Raw genomic sequence first — 15,953 nt, 5'->3', positions numbered from 1 at the left:
AAAGGGAAAAATGTGTCTGGATCTGATGGCAAAGCACCAGACAACGCAGCTGCTCCAACTCCAAGCACAGCAGCTACACCAACCCCAGTGACAAGTAGAGCATCTACCCAAATCCCATTGACAAGTACAGCATCTAACCAAATCCTGAGAGCAACAGACAGAGCAGCTGCTGGTGCTACTCAAACCCCAAGCACAGCAGCTGCACCAACCCTGACAACAGATACTGCTGCCGCTCCAACCACAGTGATAATCACTGCAGCTAAACTAGAGGACCAATTTGTGCCCCTGTACGCAAGAGGAAAAGCAAAAAAGAGGCAAAAAAAGCAACTCGTACAGTGAAGAAAGATGAAGAACCAATGCACTTACTACACAGGACAGCATCTGATCAGGAGTTATTATTATGTGGATCAGAGGAAGAATCATAGAATAATTAGGACTGGAAAGGACCTTAAGATCTTCTAGTTCCAAACCCCCTGCAGGCAGGGACACTTCACACTAAACCATGTCACCCAAGCCTCTGTCCAACCTGGCCTTGAAAAGAAGAAGAAGAAGAGGTGACTTCTTGACCCCAGAACACAACCGAGCTACAGAATTTGCAAAAAGATTTTACCCATTAACCAGGGGAGCACATCATCACCTGGTTGCTCCTATGCTGGGAGAATGGGTCCAAGGGTCATGAACTAGAAGGTGGGGAAGCCAAGCAGCTGGGATCACTTGCTAGGGAAGGGGGAATTGACAAAGGAAGTGCAAAAGAGAAACACAGCCCTACCATCTGACATGGACTGATCCAGACTGCAGTGGAAAAGAGGCAAGCTCCAGAACACCTGCAATACATTGATGACATTATTGTGGGGGATGATACAGTGGAATGTTTTGAGAAAGGGAGAAAAATCCTAAATCTAAATCCTGCTAAAAGCTGGTTTTGGCATAAAACAGAGTAAGGTCAAGGGACCTGCACAGGAGATTAATTTTTTGGGAATAATATGGCAAGATGGATGTTGCCAGATCCCCACAGGTGTGATCAACAAGATAACAGCAATGTCTCCACCAACTAATAAGAAAGAAACACAAGCTTTCTTAAATGCTGTGTGGTTCTAGAGAATGCACAGCCCAAATTAGAGTCTGATTGCAAGCTCTCTCTATCATGTGACCCGGAAGAAGAATGATTTTAAACGGGGCCCTGAGCAACAACAAGCCTTTGAGCAAATTAAATGAGAGACAGTTCATGCAGTAGCCCTTGGACCTGTCCGGACCGGGCCACATATAAAAAAAAGTACTGTACACTGTAGCTGGGGAGAATGATCCTGCCTGGAGCCTCTGGCAGAAAGCTCCAGGGGAGACTCGAGGTCGACCCCTCGGCTTTTGGAGTTGGGGATACAGAGGATCTGAGGCCAGCTATACCCCAACTGAAAAAGAGATACTGGCAGCCTATGAAGGGGTTCGAGCTGCTTCGGAAGTGATTGGCACTGAAGCACAGCTTCTCCTGGCACCCCAATTGCCTGTGCTGGGCTGGATGTTCAAAGGCAGGGTCTTCTCTACACATCATGCAACTGATGCTACATGGAGTAAATGAGCTGGACTAATTACACAACGAGCTCGAACAGGAAATCCCAGTCATCCAGGCATTCTGGAAGTCATCATGGACTGGCCAGAGGGCAAAGATTTCGGAATGTCACCAGAGGAGGAGGTGATGCGTGCTGAAGAGGCCCCACCATATATAAACTGTCAGAAAGTGAAAAGCAGTATGCCTTGTTTACTGATGGGTCCTGCTGTATTGTGGGAAGGAATCGGAGATGGAGGACAGTTGCATAGAGTCCCCTAAGGCAAGTCGCAGAAACTTTTGAAGGAGAGGGTGAATCGAGTCAACTTGCAGAGATAAAAGCCATCCAGCTGGCCTTGGACATTGCTGAACAACAAAAAACAAATGGCCAGTACTTTATACTGACTCATGGATGGTGGCAAATGACCTGTGGGGGTGGTTGAAGCAATGGAAGCAGAGCAACTGGCAACGCAGAGGTAAACCCATCTGGGCTGCTGCACTGTGGAAAGATATTGCTGCCATGGTGCAGAACCTGGTGGTGAAGGTACACCATGTAGATGCCCACGTACCCAAGAGTCAGGCCTCTGAGGAACACCAGAGCAACCAACAAGTGGATAAAGCGGCTAAGATTGAAGTGGCTCAGATGGACTTAGATTGGCAACATAAAGGTGAATTATTTTTGGCCTGGTGAGCCCATGATACTTCAGGCCATCAGGGCAGAGATACAACATATAGATGGGCTCATGATCGAGGGATGAATTTAAACAATGGCAGACTGCCATGTGCAGTGCCTCACTTGGATGTGTCTGCAGTCTTGGAAGCTTGACTACTCTACATGGTTCTCCTACAACTGGACCATGAGCTTGTTTGGAGGTTCTAGAAGGGGAGCACAGCTACCATATACCCGTGCCCAATGAACAGTACCATCCTCTTTGACTGAGCACACATTTTTGAGAGGGACGCACGTGGAGCAGTGAGGGAGGAAGGGGACACCTGCCTAGCCAGCCAGATCAGCTGAATCAACCCTGGCGATCAGTGGAGTGACAGATATTGCAACTAGATTTGCCCTCACATCCGTACACATCTGCCCATGGTAGAGGGGTTGGAACCAGATGATCTTATGGTCCTTTCCAACCCTAACCATTCTGATTCTATGATTCTCTGATCAGAAGAGGTAAATTTGAGCATCCCTTCCTCCATGGCTGGGGTATAATATTTGCACATAGAAGTCTGTGCACTTGCTTATGCTTTTAGAAGTCAAGCATATTTCTTTCTTCTCCTGAACATTTATCAAAGAAGTTTACTTTCCAAGAGTACAGCTAGTTGCTTTCCAGACATAAGTGTCTACACAGGTCACTGACCTATGATGGCAACTCTGGAATATTTTGTCTATCTGTATTCAAAATCCCGTGTTGCTGTTTATTTTTTTATTCCTCTTTTAGTGTGTGGAACATTCAGTGTGAATTCAATGGAATCTGAGACCATAAGGCCTTTCATGCATGCACCTCAGTTCTGCAAGGATAGGGTTTGCTGTTCTTGATGGTCACTTCTGTCTACAGTCTGTCTGCTTGCAACACTGAAACATATAGAGTAGAGCATCAGAGAATGTGGATCTGTGGTGACCTAGTTGACTACTCACTTGGAATTTGGACTTCAATATTTAGCTTAATTTGGCTAATACCTTGTGAAGCCTGAATTTCAACCTAGGCTTTGGGAGTAAGTCTTTAATGGTGATGTTTAATCACAAAGTAGCTTTGCTAAAACTTAGCCAAATAATTGATGCTCTAAAGGGAAAAAAAGTGAAGAATGCTAAATCTGCTTGTTATTGTTATGATGTTCCCTAATCTTGCCAAAATTGCATGAAAACCACCAATTCACAACAGTATTTCTTTTTTCACAGCAAAGAAACATAGAAGCTGGCAATGAAATTCAAAGTGACAAGATTTCCCTCAAACAGCTTCTTCCTTTCATGCTTTTTGTCTATTTACTTTTACTCATAACCTAAAAATCCTTTTTGCATTATGTAGTTCATATTTTTCCTGTTTATTTGAAACATTTTATAATGCATCTTTTTTTCTTCTCCCTCTCTCTGCTTGGAAAAAGAAATCAGCTAAAGAATTTATATCTGTTTTATTTTAGGTATATAAAGCTATGTAAAGAGGTGTCTCAGTGGTACTAGGGAAGAGATTTGACTTGATACAAATCAAAAAGGTCTTTTTTTCATATTAGTGTGCACATTATCAAATGTTGGTAGGTAGAGTTTAAGGACCTTAAAAACTAGTTCATATTTGAGCAGTAAAATGTCCTTTTGGTAGGCCTGAAATTATTGCAAGGTCAAAATCCAAATGACTTGTTGAATATCCCTCTCCCTTAGTTTGAGCATCTGCAAGTAAAGAAAGTATTCCAAATATTCAAAGACTGAAACAAGGCGAGAGAAAAAAGCTTCAACTCTATGGATGATACAGAAAGTCTCTACTGCCTTGGCCAATGGATGGCTTAATTGTCCTGTGAATTCCTACAGATGCCCATTGATTTAGGCAAGTTTGGCAAATGGACTTTTAAGATTCCCCAAGAAGAGAAGTGGTTTTCAATACCTTTATACCCAAAACTACACATTTCATAAACAAGGTCAAGTGTTCTTGCAGCTTTAGTTTTGCTTATGAGTAACCTAATATAATAATGATTTAATGAAAGATGATTTCTTCCTTATTTCAGTTTGCTAGTACTGGAATCTACAGCTCCTTCGGGAGACATGTCCCACCCACACCACATTGCATCAATTGTTCCAAACCGGTATCCCCACTGGTTCACCCTAAGTCACATCGAATCCCAGCAGTGTGAGCTGGCATCGACCATGCTAACAGCAGCCAAAGGTACATTGCTGTCAGTTACATACTCAACTAAATGTATGCTTTTAATATTACATGTAATAAGCACAAGTTTGGGAATCCAAATCACAATCTGACAGGAGCTTGAAATGGGAACAACAAACTGAACTGACTTAAACCTGTCAATTTTCTAGCAAAGTGGTTTAAACTAGCTACATGGTAGCTTTAATTGACACTCATGGGACAGCTTTTTGTTCTGACATATGATATAGATTGTGAAATCCAGGAGTGGAAAAATCACTTTTAAATTTCACAAATTGGGATGACTTTTGGCCATGTACCATCAGGCAGGCACTAGAGGAGTTTGTGCTGCCTTGTATCTTTTGTTCACATAATTTAATTATGGCAGGTTTATAAAAACAAAATGTGTGTAACTGAAACGTACTATTGCATAGCAATGGCTGGCTCGATTATAAGGCATTTCTGGATGTTTTGGGAGCTTGTTTTGTTTTGGTGATTCTGTTCACACATTGCAGGTGATGTTCGGAGGCTGGAAACAGTGTTAGAATCCATACAGAAAAATATCCACTCCTCATCACACATCTTCAAACTTGCCCAGGATGCATTTAAAATAGCAACACTCATGGACAGCTTGCCAGATATCACTCTTCTGAAAGTTTCTCTGGAGTTGGGCCTTCAGGTATTTCCCTCATTCATTGTTACTGCAGTAGAAGACAGAAATTTTACCCCGTGTTGGTGGGTGCAGCTCTTTAAGTCACTTAGGAACATACCCTCTTTGGGCTCTGTCTGGAACTTTTTGATTCCATTTTCTGATGCAAAGCACAGTTGACTGGTAAACACAGAGCAAGGATCTGCACCTTTGTACCATTTGAGTGGAAAGAGAGAGCTGGAAGCAGCTGTCTGCAGGGCACTCCTGTTAAGGGATGAGAGGACTAATACAGTGGGTTTGGGAGTATATGTAGGAATGGCTAGAGAGCAAAATTATTCTGCTTGCCAGAAATGCATTTTTGCAGATCTTTTCCATGGCTTTGAGGGGCTTCTTATCATTTCTCCCATCCTTTCCTCTTTTCCTTCAAATGAGATTTGGTAGGTGCTTGTTGAATTCCTGGAGAAAGCCAAGGTCAACCATAATGACCTGTTTCTAAGGCAGACTGTGCAAACAGCAGCCCTTTCACTTCATAAAATCCTGCACTCCACAAGCTGCAGGATGGTCATCTGTATCAGACTCAGCTTGACATGTACACAAACCTCAGATCAGTTTTCAGGCTCTCAGGAGAGACTTCACAAGCTACAAAGAGAAAGCTAATTTTTTTTTTGATATCTGGAGTAATATTGCTTTATACTGATGAATCTTGTAGTTTACACAGTTCATTTCAACAAAAATAGATCTCTCTATCCCTCTTCAGGGAGTTCTTAAAAACAATTAAAAACTCCAAACAAGCAAAAAATGCAAAGAACAGAAAACCATTTATTACTTTGCTTCAGTAAACAAAGCCCCAAACACTTCTGGGGAAAGGATATTATTCCAGTTGCTTCTCATGCCAAAGAAAGGTACTATTTGCCTATTCTAGACTTTTAGAAGTCTTTAATCAGAAAGCTGACATTGTTTGCTTTGTTAGCCTTTCTTATTCCCATGGTTGCTGTGGAAATCTGCTTCTCTTATGGGTAGTGAGATCATCTGTTCCTCTAGAACAAGAAATTCTTATTAAAAAAAAAAACAAAACAAAAAAAGATCCATCAGGACAAAGTCAAGGTTATTCTCTGTATTCTCTGTGAAAGAGAGCTTAGCTTTTAGATAAGCTATGTAATTCCCAGGGGTTTCTTGTCATTTTCAGACTTACTAACCTGTTGAGAAGCTCTCTTCAATTGATAGCACAGATATTGGATAGAATTTGAACAGATCTGGAACTCCCTTTTAGGAAGAAGTGGCTCAAGAACATATTGAGCAGAAGTGAAATAGTTCTTTGGCTACATGCCCTACAGTATAAATGAACTTCAGCTTCTCTGTGGTCAAGACATCAATATATGCTTTATTTTAAATCCTTGTTTTTTTTTTTTTTATCTTCAGTAAAGGGTTCCTCTCTTAGTCCCCCCAATTGCCAGTTTAATCAAATGAAAGGTACCTAATTCCAGAACAGTTCAAGTCAGGAAACTTTTTCAGGTCAAAAACTCTTACAAAAGCTCTTACAAATTTTGCTGACTCCAAGCTGTTTTCTGAGTGCATTTTATGAGTTAACATGTAATGATCATCACTGAAAGCTCTGACTGACCTATTATGCTCTTTGTTTAATTGCTACAAATAGTAATACCACAGTATGATCAATGATATTGTAAGGGGAAAACTATTTGCTTTCTTCATCTAGACATCTGTGGAGTCTGTCCAGTCAGCTGAAACAAGCTTTCCATGAAACTTCCATGCAGTGTTCATTTTACTGCATAAACATATTTGTCCACATTTTGAGAAACAACATAAGCAATAATAGCAAATTATGTGAAATACAGGCACTGTAATCAGAGTGTATAGTCCTTTTTTCTATGACGGTTTTATGGTGGAACTTCTTTGCAAGGACTTGTTCTTCAGAGAGCAAAATCATCTCTTCAACTTACTAATAATATCCGGATATATCTAGAAGTGTGTATATATAACATCGCAGCATAAGCAGCCAGTTAAATCACAGTACACTCTAACTCCTCTCTGTATTGTTGAAGTCAATGAAAAAAATGCAGATGGGGGAAAAATTAGATGAGTTAGTTTGCTCAACAAGAGTTAACACATTTTGTGGTGGGCTGACCCTGGCTGGATGCCACTCCATCACTTCCCTCCTCAACTGGATGGGGGAGAGAAAATATAATGAAAGCCTCGTGGGTCAAGATAAGGATGGGTAGAGATCACTCACCAATTGCCATCACTGGCAAACCAGACTCAACTTGAGGAAATTAATTTATTACCAACCAAATCAGAGTAGGGTAACGAGAAATAAAACCAAATCTTAAAACACCTGCCCTCCACCTATCCCTTCTTCCTGAACTTAACTTTACTTCCAATTTCTCTACCTCCTTCCCCCAGGTGGTGAAGGGGGACAGGGAATGGGGGTTGTGGTCAAGTTCATCACACATTGTTTCTGCCACTTCTTCCTCCTCAGGGACAGACTCCTCACATTCTTCCCTTGCTCCAGCATGGGGTCCCTCCCACAGGAGACAGTCCTCCATGAACTTCTCCAGTGTGGGTCCTCCTGTGAGCTACAGTTCTCCACAAACTGCTCCAGCACAGGTCCTTTCCATGGGGAAATCTTTCAGGAACACACTGCTCCAGCATGAGTTCCCCATGGCATCACAAGTCCTGCCACCAAATCTGCTCCAGAGTGGGCTCCTCTCACTCCACAGGTTCACTGGTCTTGCCAGGAGCCTGCTCCAGTGCAGGCTTTTCACAGGGTCACAGCCTCCTTCGGACAGCCACCTGCTTCAGCATGGGGTCCTCCACAGGCTGCAGATAGATGTCTGGTCCACTGTTAACCTCCATGGGCTGCAGGGGACAGACTGCCTCATCATGGGCTGCAGGGGAATCTCTTTTCCAGCACCTGGAGCACCTCCTCTCCCTCCTTCTTCGCTGACCTTGGTGTCTACAGTTTTTTCCCTCACATATTCTCACTAATCTCTCTGGCTACAATTGCTCCTGTGCAATAACGTTTTCCCCTTCTTAAATATGTTATCACAGATGTGCTGCCACCATCACTGACAGACCCGGCCTTGGCCAGTGGCAGATCTGTGTTCAAGCCAGCTGGTATTTGCTCTATTGGACGCAGGGGAAGCTTCTAGTGGCTTCTCACAGAAGCCACCCCAGTAGCCCCCCACTACCAAAACCTTGCCACAAAAACCCAATACACACTTTAAAGACTAAATACATAGAGGGAGGAGACACAATATAATTTAGTTTGGATAATTGGTTATTGATTGGGCTTTTTTGTAGTGTATTTTGGGAGGGGGAGGGGGGTGTTCCTCTCCCTGAATAAAACAGAGTTTCTCCTCTGGCCTTGAAGGACCTGTAGTTGGAATTACTCTGTATGCTTTTCTAAGATAGTTGAGCACTATTTATCAAGTCTTTTGACATATCAACTAAAAAGAAGTAACAGAGTGGAGAGGGCAAGAGGCTGCCTTTTTGAACCTCAGTGTATTTGAGTAACTTGACTCCCTAATTGCTGGTATATTGTCTTCATTTTGCAATAGGATTAATTTGTATTTTATTTGTGTTGTTCTAATAGGTGATGCGGATGACACTGTCAACACTGAATTGGCGACGGCGGGAAATGGTGAGGTGGTTAGTAACATGTGCAACAGAAATAGGTATGTTTTGAGATGCTTCTCAAGGGCTCCTGCTTTTTTGTCAGCCAGAGGGCTTGATCTTGTTTGTGAGGACCCAGGCTCTGCAAATGTCTCCCACTTCCTGTTCATCTATAAAATTCCTTTGGTTATAAGACATTAATTATGGCAATGATGAGTGGGTTTTTTGAGCATGTGATAGAATAAACACAAGCCAAGTGCAACAATAGTTGAGTAATGCAGAGTGACTTCTTTTCCCTGCAATGTAGGGGCATGCATAACCTCATGAGAAATACCCTAGATTTCTCCTTGTCCCCTCCACACTGGGTTTGGGTTTGAGGCTACAGCAGAGAAAAGGCTCATGGTTATGGGCTGTTACACCATTCTACAACTTCACTTGCACTGAAAGGTGAGACTCAAAAAATCTGGTGAGCGTGCTATCTATCTGGTCAGCTGTGGGGAAGAGGAACCCGAAAACAGGTGAATGAAATGCTGAGGATGTCTCTGTGTGGCAGACCATCTCATGAAGGGGCAATCATTGCTTGCTGTTTGTTTTCTCAGTTTTGTTTTTTAAAGCCCTGGTGTCCTGGGTTTAGCAGTAGCAGTCAGTGTTTCTCATTCTTGGTAGCTGGTGCAGCATTGTGTTTTGACTTTCAGCCTGGGAACAGTGCTGATACCATTGATGTTTTTAGTTGTTGCTAAGTAATGTTTACCCAGACCAAGGACTTTGTGAGTCTCATGCTCTGCCAGGGAGGAGGGGAAGCCGGGAGGAAGCAGAGACAGGACACCTGACCCAAGCTAGCCAAAGAGGTATTCCATACCACAGCACATCATGCCCGGGAGGGTAACTGGGAGTTACCCGGAAGGACACGGGGTCTTCTGGGTCGGACTCATTTTTGGCGGGTGGTATCGTATTCTCTTCCCTTGTTATTTTCTCTTATCATTATTATTATTGGTGGTAGAAGCAGTGGTTTGTGTTATACCTTAGTTACTGGACTGTTCTTATCTCAACCCATGGGAGTTACATTCTTTCGATTCTCCTCCCCATCCCTCTGGGAGCGGGGAAGGAGGGGTAATGAAAGAAAGAGGGAGGAAAAAGGGGGGAGTGAGTGAACGAGCTGTCTGGCTGGGTTTAAACAACGACACCTGGGTAAATCCAAGCTTAGAGTGCAGTGCATCATTGTTATGTGGTGTCCTGGGTTCAGCAGTAGCAGTCATGTTTCTCCTCCTTGGTAGCTGGTGCAGTGCAGTGTTTTGACTTTCGGCTCGGGAACAGAGCTGATAGAGATGTTTTGGTTTGGCCAAGGACTTTGTGAGCCTCATGCTCTGCCAGGGAGGAGGGGAAGCCAGGAGGAAGCAGAGACAGGACACCTGACCCAAACTGACCAAAGAGCTATTCCATACCACAGCACGTCATGCCCAGGATGTAACTGGGAGTTAGCCGGAAGGGCTGGGAGACTGCAGGGTTGGAGGAGGTATCGGTCAGAGCTTGGTCGGGCTTGGGGGGCGAGTTATCGGTCAGCGGGTGGTGAGGTGTTGTATTCTGTTCCCTTGTTATTTCCTTTATCATTATTATCATTGGTGGTAGCAGTAGTGATTTGTGTTATACCTTAGTTACTAAACTGTTCTTATCTCAACCCGTGGGAGTTGCATTCTTTTGATTCTCCTCTCCGTCCCTCCGAGAGCAGGGGGAGGGAAAGAAAGGGGGGGAAGTGAGCGAACGAATTACCTGACTGGGTTTAAACCACGACATGTGGCTATGACATAGTGGCCTGCCTTTCATCTGCACTGGAAAGCAAACCAAACATTAATGCACCCATCCATGTGAGGTGAATATAAGGTGGGAGAAGAACTAGCTTCATACTTAGAGGACCATAGTGGGAAAATAGTGCACTCAGCAGGACGCTATGTTAATTTTTGGGTTTTGCCATAAATTTCTTGTGTGTTTTGATGAGGCATCCCTTAGCTTCTTGTCCTGGGTTCAGTGCTGAACAGAGGACACTTCTATATTCTGGTTTGTCATCTGCAAGATGAGGATACAGAATCTGAAAGTGAAGATGCGAGCATTAAAAACTATGGTAGTGAGGACAATGTCAGTACTATGATAAGGGAGCAATTTTAATTGCCACTAAAGGTAATATTGGAAAGTATGCTTCCCTACTGTATTTACTACTTTTTCATAAATCTTGAGTTTCAGAACTTTAAAGGATTGCTGCTGCTTATTCTCTGGGAAATTCATGTTGTTACTAGCATGGGAAAATAAAGCTTGCCTTTGTATGCCCTCAGCCAGAAAATTGTCTGCAAATTTTCATGCAATGCTCTTGTTTTATTGTTTTTACATCTTTGCTAAGGAAATTATTACTGAGTGTATCTTGTAGATATTAGTTCCTGGGTATTATTTTGTGAAGTTACATGTTGGCAAATAATAAAATATTGTTTTTAATGTTGCTTTAAATTAGTTGTCATGGTTTAAGCCTGGTAACTCAGAACCACGCAGCCACTCGCTCACTCCCCCCTTCTTCTTCCCCTCACTCCCGGAGGGATGGGGAGGAGAATCGAAAAAATGTAACTCCCACAGGGTTAGATAAGAACAGTCCAGTAACTAAGGTATAACACAAAACCACTACTGCTACCACCAATAATAATAATGATAAGGGAAATAACAAGGGAAGAGAATACAACCACTTGCCACCTGCTGACCAATACCCAGCCCAACCTGAGCAGCGATCTGGGCCTTCTGGGTAACTCCCCCCAGTTTATATACTGGGCATGATGTGCTGTGGTATGGAATACCCCTTTGGTTAGTTTGGGTCAGGTATCCTGTCTCTGCTTCCTCCTGGTTTCCCCTCCTCCCTAACTATTCTATGATTCTATGATTATTTAGATGAAGATCTGATATTTTCTGACTATGCTGAAATTTTGCACAAGTGAAATGGTGCACAGGAAACATCAGAATCCTATGGACAAAAGGACCTCTGGGTGTGATTTAGGTGGGCTCACAGATATGTGTAAACTGCCTCTATCAATAATAAGGCACTCTAGTTGGCTATAAGACTCAATTCATGGAACCCATTAGTCACTCTTTCCCCCTTCTTCCCCACCACCACACACATGTGCCAGGAATAAAGTGATACGAAGGAAAATATCTATTTCAGGTAATATCAAGTAGTGAATATTGCTCAGAGTATTTCCATTATAAGGAAATTCGGGTGCACATGAATTTGATACAAGATGTATCTGAAAAGCCTGTTGGGAGGGAGTGGGGGTAAGGATTTGTGTGTGTGTGTGTGTGTGCTTAGTATTAAAGTCTATGATGTTCTATTAAATGAGACATTTAGTGTTCTTTCATAGTCTTTTGTGCATACACTCACTATATCTTGAGATGAACACTGAGAAAGGTAGTTAAAATTGTCTTTTAAGTGTGAAGGCTGCTTTTGAGTCATGTGATGAGTTCAAATAAGCCAGAATTTGTTATCCAAATTGTCTTAGATAAACAGCTCACTTGTCATACCAGGAGTTTAAAGCTTATCTTGCAGGCTTTTTAGTTATTATCTGCATTATAGTGATTGCTACAGAGTTTGCACAGTAGCCTTTGTTTTAATGTCCTTTTCCAACCATATTATCTGGTTTAGCCCTTCTTGCCTGAAGCACATCTCCTTGGATGTACAGGCAACCTGTTAGACTTTGAAAATGTAATCTTTTGCTGAACACCTAACCATTCTATGATTCTATGATTCTGTGATTCTATGATTCTATGATCTGTATCTGCTAGGTTTTATCAGTTGTGCCTGATCCTTTCTTTCTCCCCAGGTGTTTATGCACTGGATAGTATCATGCAAAACTGGTTTACACTTTTCACTCCAACAGAAGCTACTAGTATTGTTGCTACCACAGTGATGTCCAACAGCACCATTATCCATTTGCATCTGGACTGCCATCAGCAGGAGAAGCTGGCCAGCAGCGCTAGGACGCTTGCTCTACAGTGTGCTATGAAGGATCCTCAAAACTGTGCCCTATCTGCACTGACCTTATGTGAAAAGGATCACATAGCTTTTGAGACCGCTTACCAAATTGTTCTAGATGCTGCTACAACTAGCATGAGTTACTCGCAGCTTTTTACTATAGCAAGATACATGGAGCACCGTGGTTACCCCATGCGGGCATACAAGCTGGCCACTTTGGCCATAACGCATCTCAACCTGAGCTACAATCAGGACACACACCCTGCCATTAATGATGTTCTGTGGGCATGTGCACTCAGCCACTCCCTTGGGAAAAATGAACTGGCAGCTATAATACCTCTGATGGTCAAAAGTGTCAAATGTGCAACAGTACTGTCAGATATTTTGCGTAGGTGTACTTTGACCACTCCTGGCATGGTGGGACTTCATGGAAGGAGGAACTCTGGTAAGATCATGTCATTGGACAAAGCCCCTTTAAGACAACTCCTGGATGCCACAATTGGAGCCTACATTAATACAACACATTCACGTCTCACTCACATCAGCCCGCGACACTATAGTGAGTTTATAGAGTTCCTCAGCAAGGCCCGAGAGACCTTCTTAATGGCTCATGATGGACACATCCAGTTTGCACAGTTTATTGACAACCTAAAACAAATCTACAAAGGCAAAAAGAAACTGATGATGTTGGTTCGTGAGAGGTTTGGTTGATGAAAATATGGAGGGGGGATTTGTTTTTACTTGAGCTTTGAGCCTGCCTTTGTATCCTTTTGAACTTAAAGGAACAGAGCCACACTGGTATTATATGTCTATCATTATACTGAGTTTGCAAACTGAACTGTCATGTTGTAAAAGTGTGTTTATTTTTTTCCCTTTTTTCTGTTTTGTGTGAGAGAGAGGTTAAAAAAGGTTTGGTTTACACTGAGTATATGTTGTCAAGTGGCAAAAGCCCACATCGCTCTCCTTTTTCTATGTGTTCAGAGCCTCAAAAAAAAACATATATTGCAATGGCTTTAAAAACCAAACCAAACACCTCCATCTTGTGATAAGTACCTCAAATGGATTCAGCTTTACTCCCTTGTAACTCATCCTTACATTTCAGCATATTTAAACAAACCAACAAATGAAATACAGTTAAGAGGCTGACCACATGGCTTTGCAGTTCTGTTCATCCAGAAGCATGGCACACAATGCTTGTGCATGTGGAAACTTAGCGACTGTCAACATACATTCTCAGGGATTTATAAAAAAAAAAATTAAAAATAATGAGAGCATTTATTGTAGTGTATATATGTTCTAGTATATGTCTGAATATTGAAAAAATATAACATTAATTTATAAAACCAAGAAAACCTATGTAATACAAAATACTTGAACCTGCAGTACCTTGGTTTTAAACAAAAACGAAAACCTATCTGAAGGTCTAAAGTGCGCCTTGCTTCTCAGGTGGTGAACTATATGCTGGGCATCTATGCAGAGCCACCTTTTGGTTTGCATGGTTGGACTGGTGCCTATTGGGGGAAATTTTATATAAATATATATGTATACACAAATTCTTGCTACAGTCACTGTACTAAAGAGGGATAACAAAAAGTACACAGCCAGAGCAGCAATCCTTAGCTGCTACAGTATGCTAGAACCAGGTTTTGTGCCACCTAGCCTAGGAAACTTAGAGAAATATCCTTTTTGACACAAAATGCAAAATGATCGACACGATACATTATGCCTTTGCAGTGAGCTAATAATAAGCTAACCTTTGTGCACAAATATATATATATTCTGCATAGGTATTTTGACTTTGTGCAGGACAAAGTTGTGTAGTTATAACTGTTCTACTTTTCCGTTTGTCTTTTTTAATATATTTTATTTTCTCTAGAATTGCTCAAACAAAAGCAGCCTTCTATCTTGCCTTTTCTTAATGCTTTAAAATAACCAAACTGGAGATCTAACTACCAAACCATTCATTATATTATTAAATAACAACTTTGGTTACAGTATAGTGTCTTTACTTTAGCTGTTGGTTCTGTATCCTTGTATTATTTTTTAAGCAGTTTTTATGTTTTGATGCAAAAGTTGTCTAGTGTCTCTTGTTCCTTTCATCAGAGAACATGCTAGGGGTATGTTTGCAGGTATTTTTTTTTGAAAAAACTATTTCATGCTCTCCATTTTATTTATTATTATAGGTAAAAAGGTTGTACTTCATCACCCATGTAAACATGCTCATGAAGTTGAAAGTAATTAAGATTTGATACACTGATATTAATTTATTTAACTAAATCACTGTTTTATATACTTGTTAATGATCAACAATTTCTTGTTTTGATTAAAATTAGTTTTTTGAACGTCGATTCTGTCTCCTTTATGTTGTCTGTCGAACTATGTATGGATAGTTCATAGAACTTAAATGCCCAGCTTGCAACTTTGGTGCATTATGATGATAAGCAATATAACCACCAAGACCAGGAAAGAAATCATTTGTTCCTCAAAAATATTCTGAGGAATGGTAGTGTTCACAATTGCAACAGCTCATTTGCTGATGAAAGAAGACTTGGTGTGTCAGAGGGACTAAACGCTGCCTGTGATTGTAGATGTATGGTCTATACAATTAACCGTAAGACATGACATACTGCCCTGGTGGGATGGAAGAGTGAGTGGGGCCATGTTCCCACTCAGTGGATTATTTGGGGGACTATAAGTGTTGAAATGTGATGCAAATATATACAAGGATAGTTCTTGCTCTTCTTCAGCTTTTCTAAAACATTTTGTGTATTCTGAACTATGCAGCTCACTCCACTCTGCATGGAGTTCCTGTTCACCAGCTGGCTGCCAACATTTCTGCTTTTCTGGAGCCTGTGGTAGAGCAGTTGATGTCATCTACCTGGACTTGTGTAAAGCGTTCAACACTGTCCCACACGACATCCTTGTCTCTAAATTGAAGAGACATCAGTTTGATGGATGGACCACTCAGTGGATAAAGAACTGGCTGGATGGCCGCACGCAAAGAGTTGTGGTCAATGGCTCAATGTCCAGCTGGAGACCAGTAACGAGTGGTGTCCCTCAGGGATTGGTGTTGGGACCAGTCTTGTTTAACATCTTCGCCACTGACATGGACAGTGGGATTGAGTGCACCCTCAGCAAGTTTGCCGATGACACCAAGCTCTGTGTTTCGGTTGATATGCTGGAGGGAAGGAATGCCATCCAGAGGGACCTTGACACACTTTGTGAGGTGGGCTGATGCCAACCTTAAGAAGTTTAACCATGACAAGTGCAAGGTCCTACACCTGG

The 15,953-nt window shown here is 42.0% G+C and overlaps 1 protein-coding gene across 1 annotated transcript in view; it reads left to right on the top strand.

The window, feature by feature from the left end:
- LOC133282939 (zinc finger SWIM domain-containing protein 6) overlaps positions 1 to 15,016 on the top strand; it is an 85,362-nt gene extending 70,346 nt beyond the window's left edge. Inside the window, exons 10-13 of the mRNA XM_061479311.1 lie at positions 4,256 to 4,413; positions 4,905 to 5,068; positions 8,649 to 8,730; positions 12,517 to 15,016. Coding sequence (XP_061335295.1) covers positions 4,256 to 4,413; positions 4,905 to 5,068; positions 8,649 to 8,730; positions 12,517 to 13,379 — 1,267 coding nt within the window. The 3' untranslated portion in view covers positions 13,380 to 15,016. The remainder of the gene's footprint in view (positions 1 to 4,255; positions 4,414 to 4,904; positions 5,069 to 8,648; positions 8,731 to 12,516) is intronic.
- Positions 15,017 to 15,953: the final 937 nt, after the last annotated feature.

Source organism: Pezoporus flaviventris, unplaced genomic scaffold (assembly GCF_033815535.1).
Source record: "Pezoporus flaviventris isolate CSIRO_AGI_PZ_B2104156 unplaced genomic scaffold, CSIRO_AGI_Pfla_v1 ptg000146l, whole genome shotgun sequence".
Classification (NCBI taxonomy): Eukaryota; Metazoa; Chordata; class Aves; order Psittaciformes; family Psittacidae; genus Pezoporus; species Pezoporus flaviventris.
Note: the sequence above shows the minus strand (reverse complement) of the source record. Positions and strands in the feature narration are given on the sequence as shown.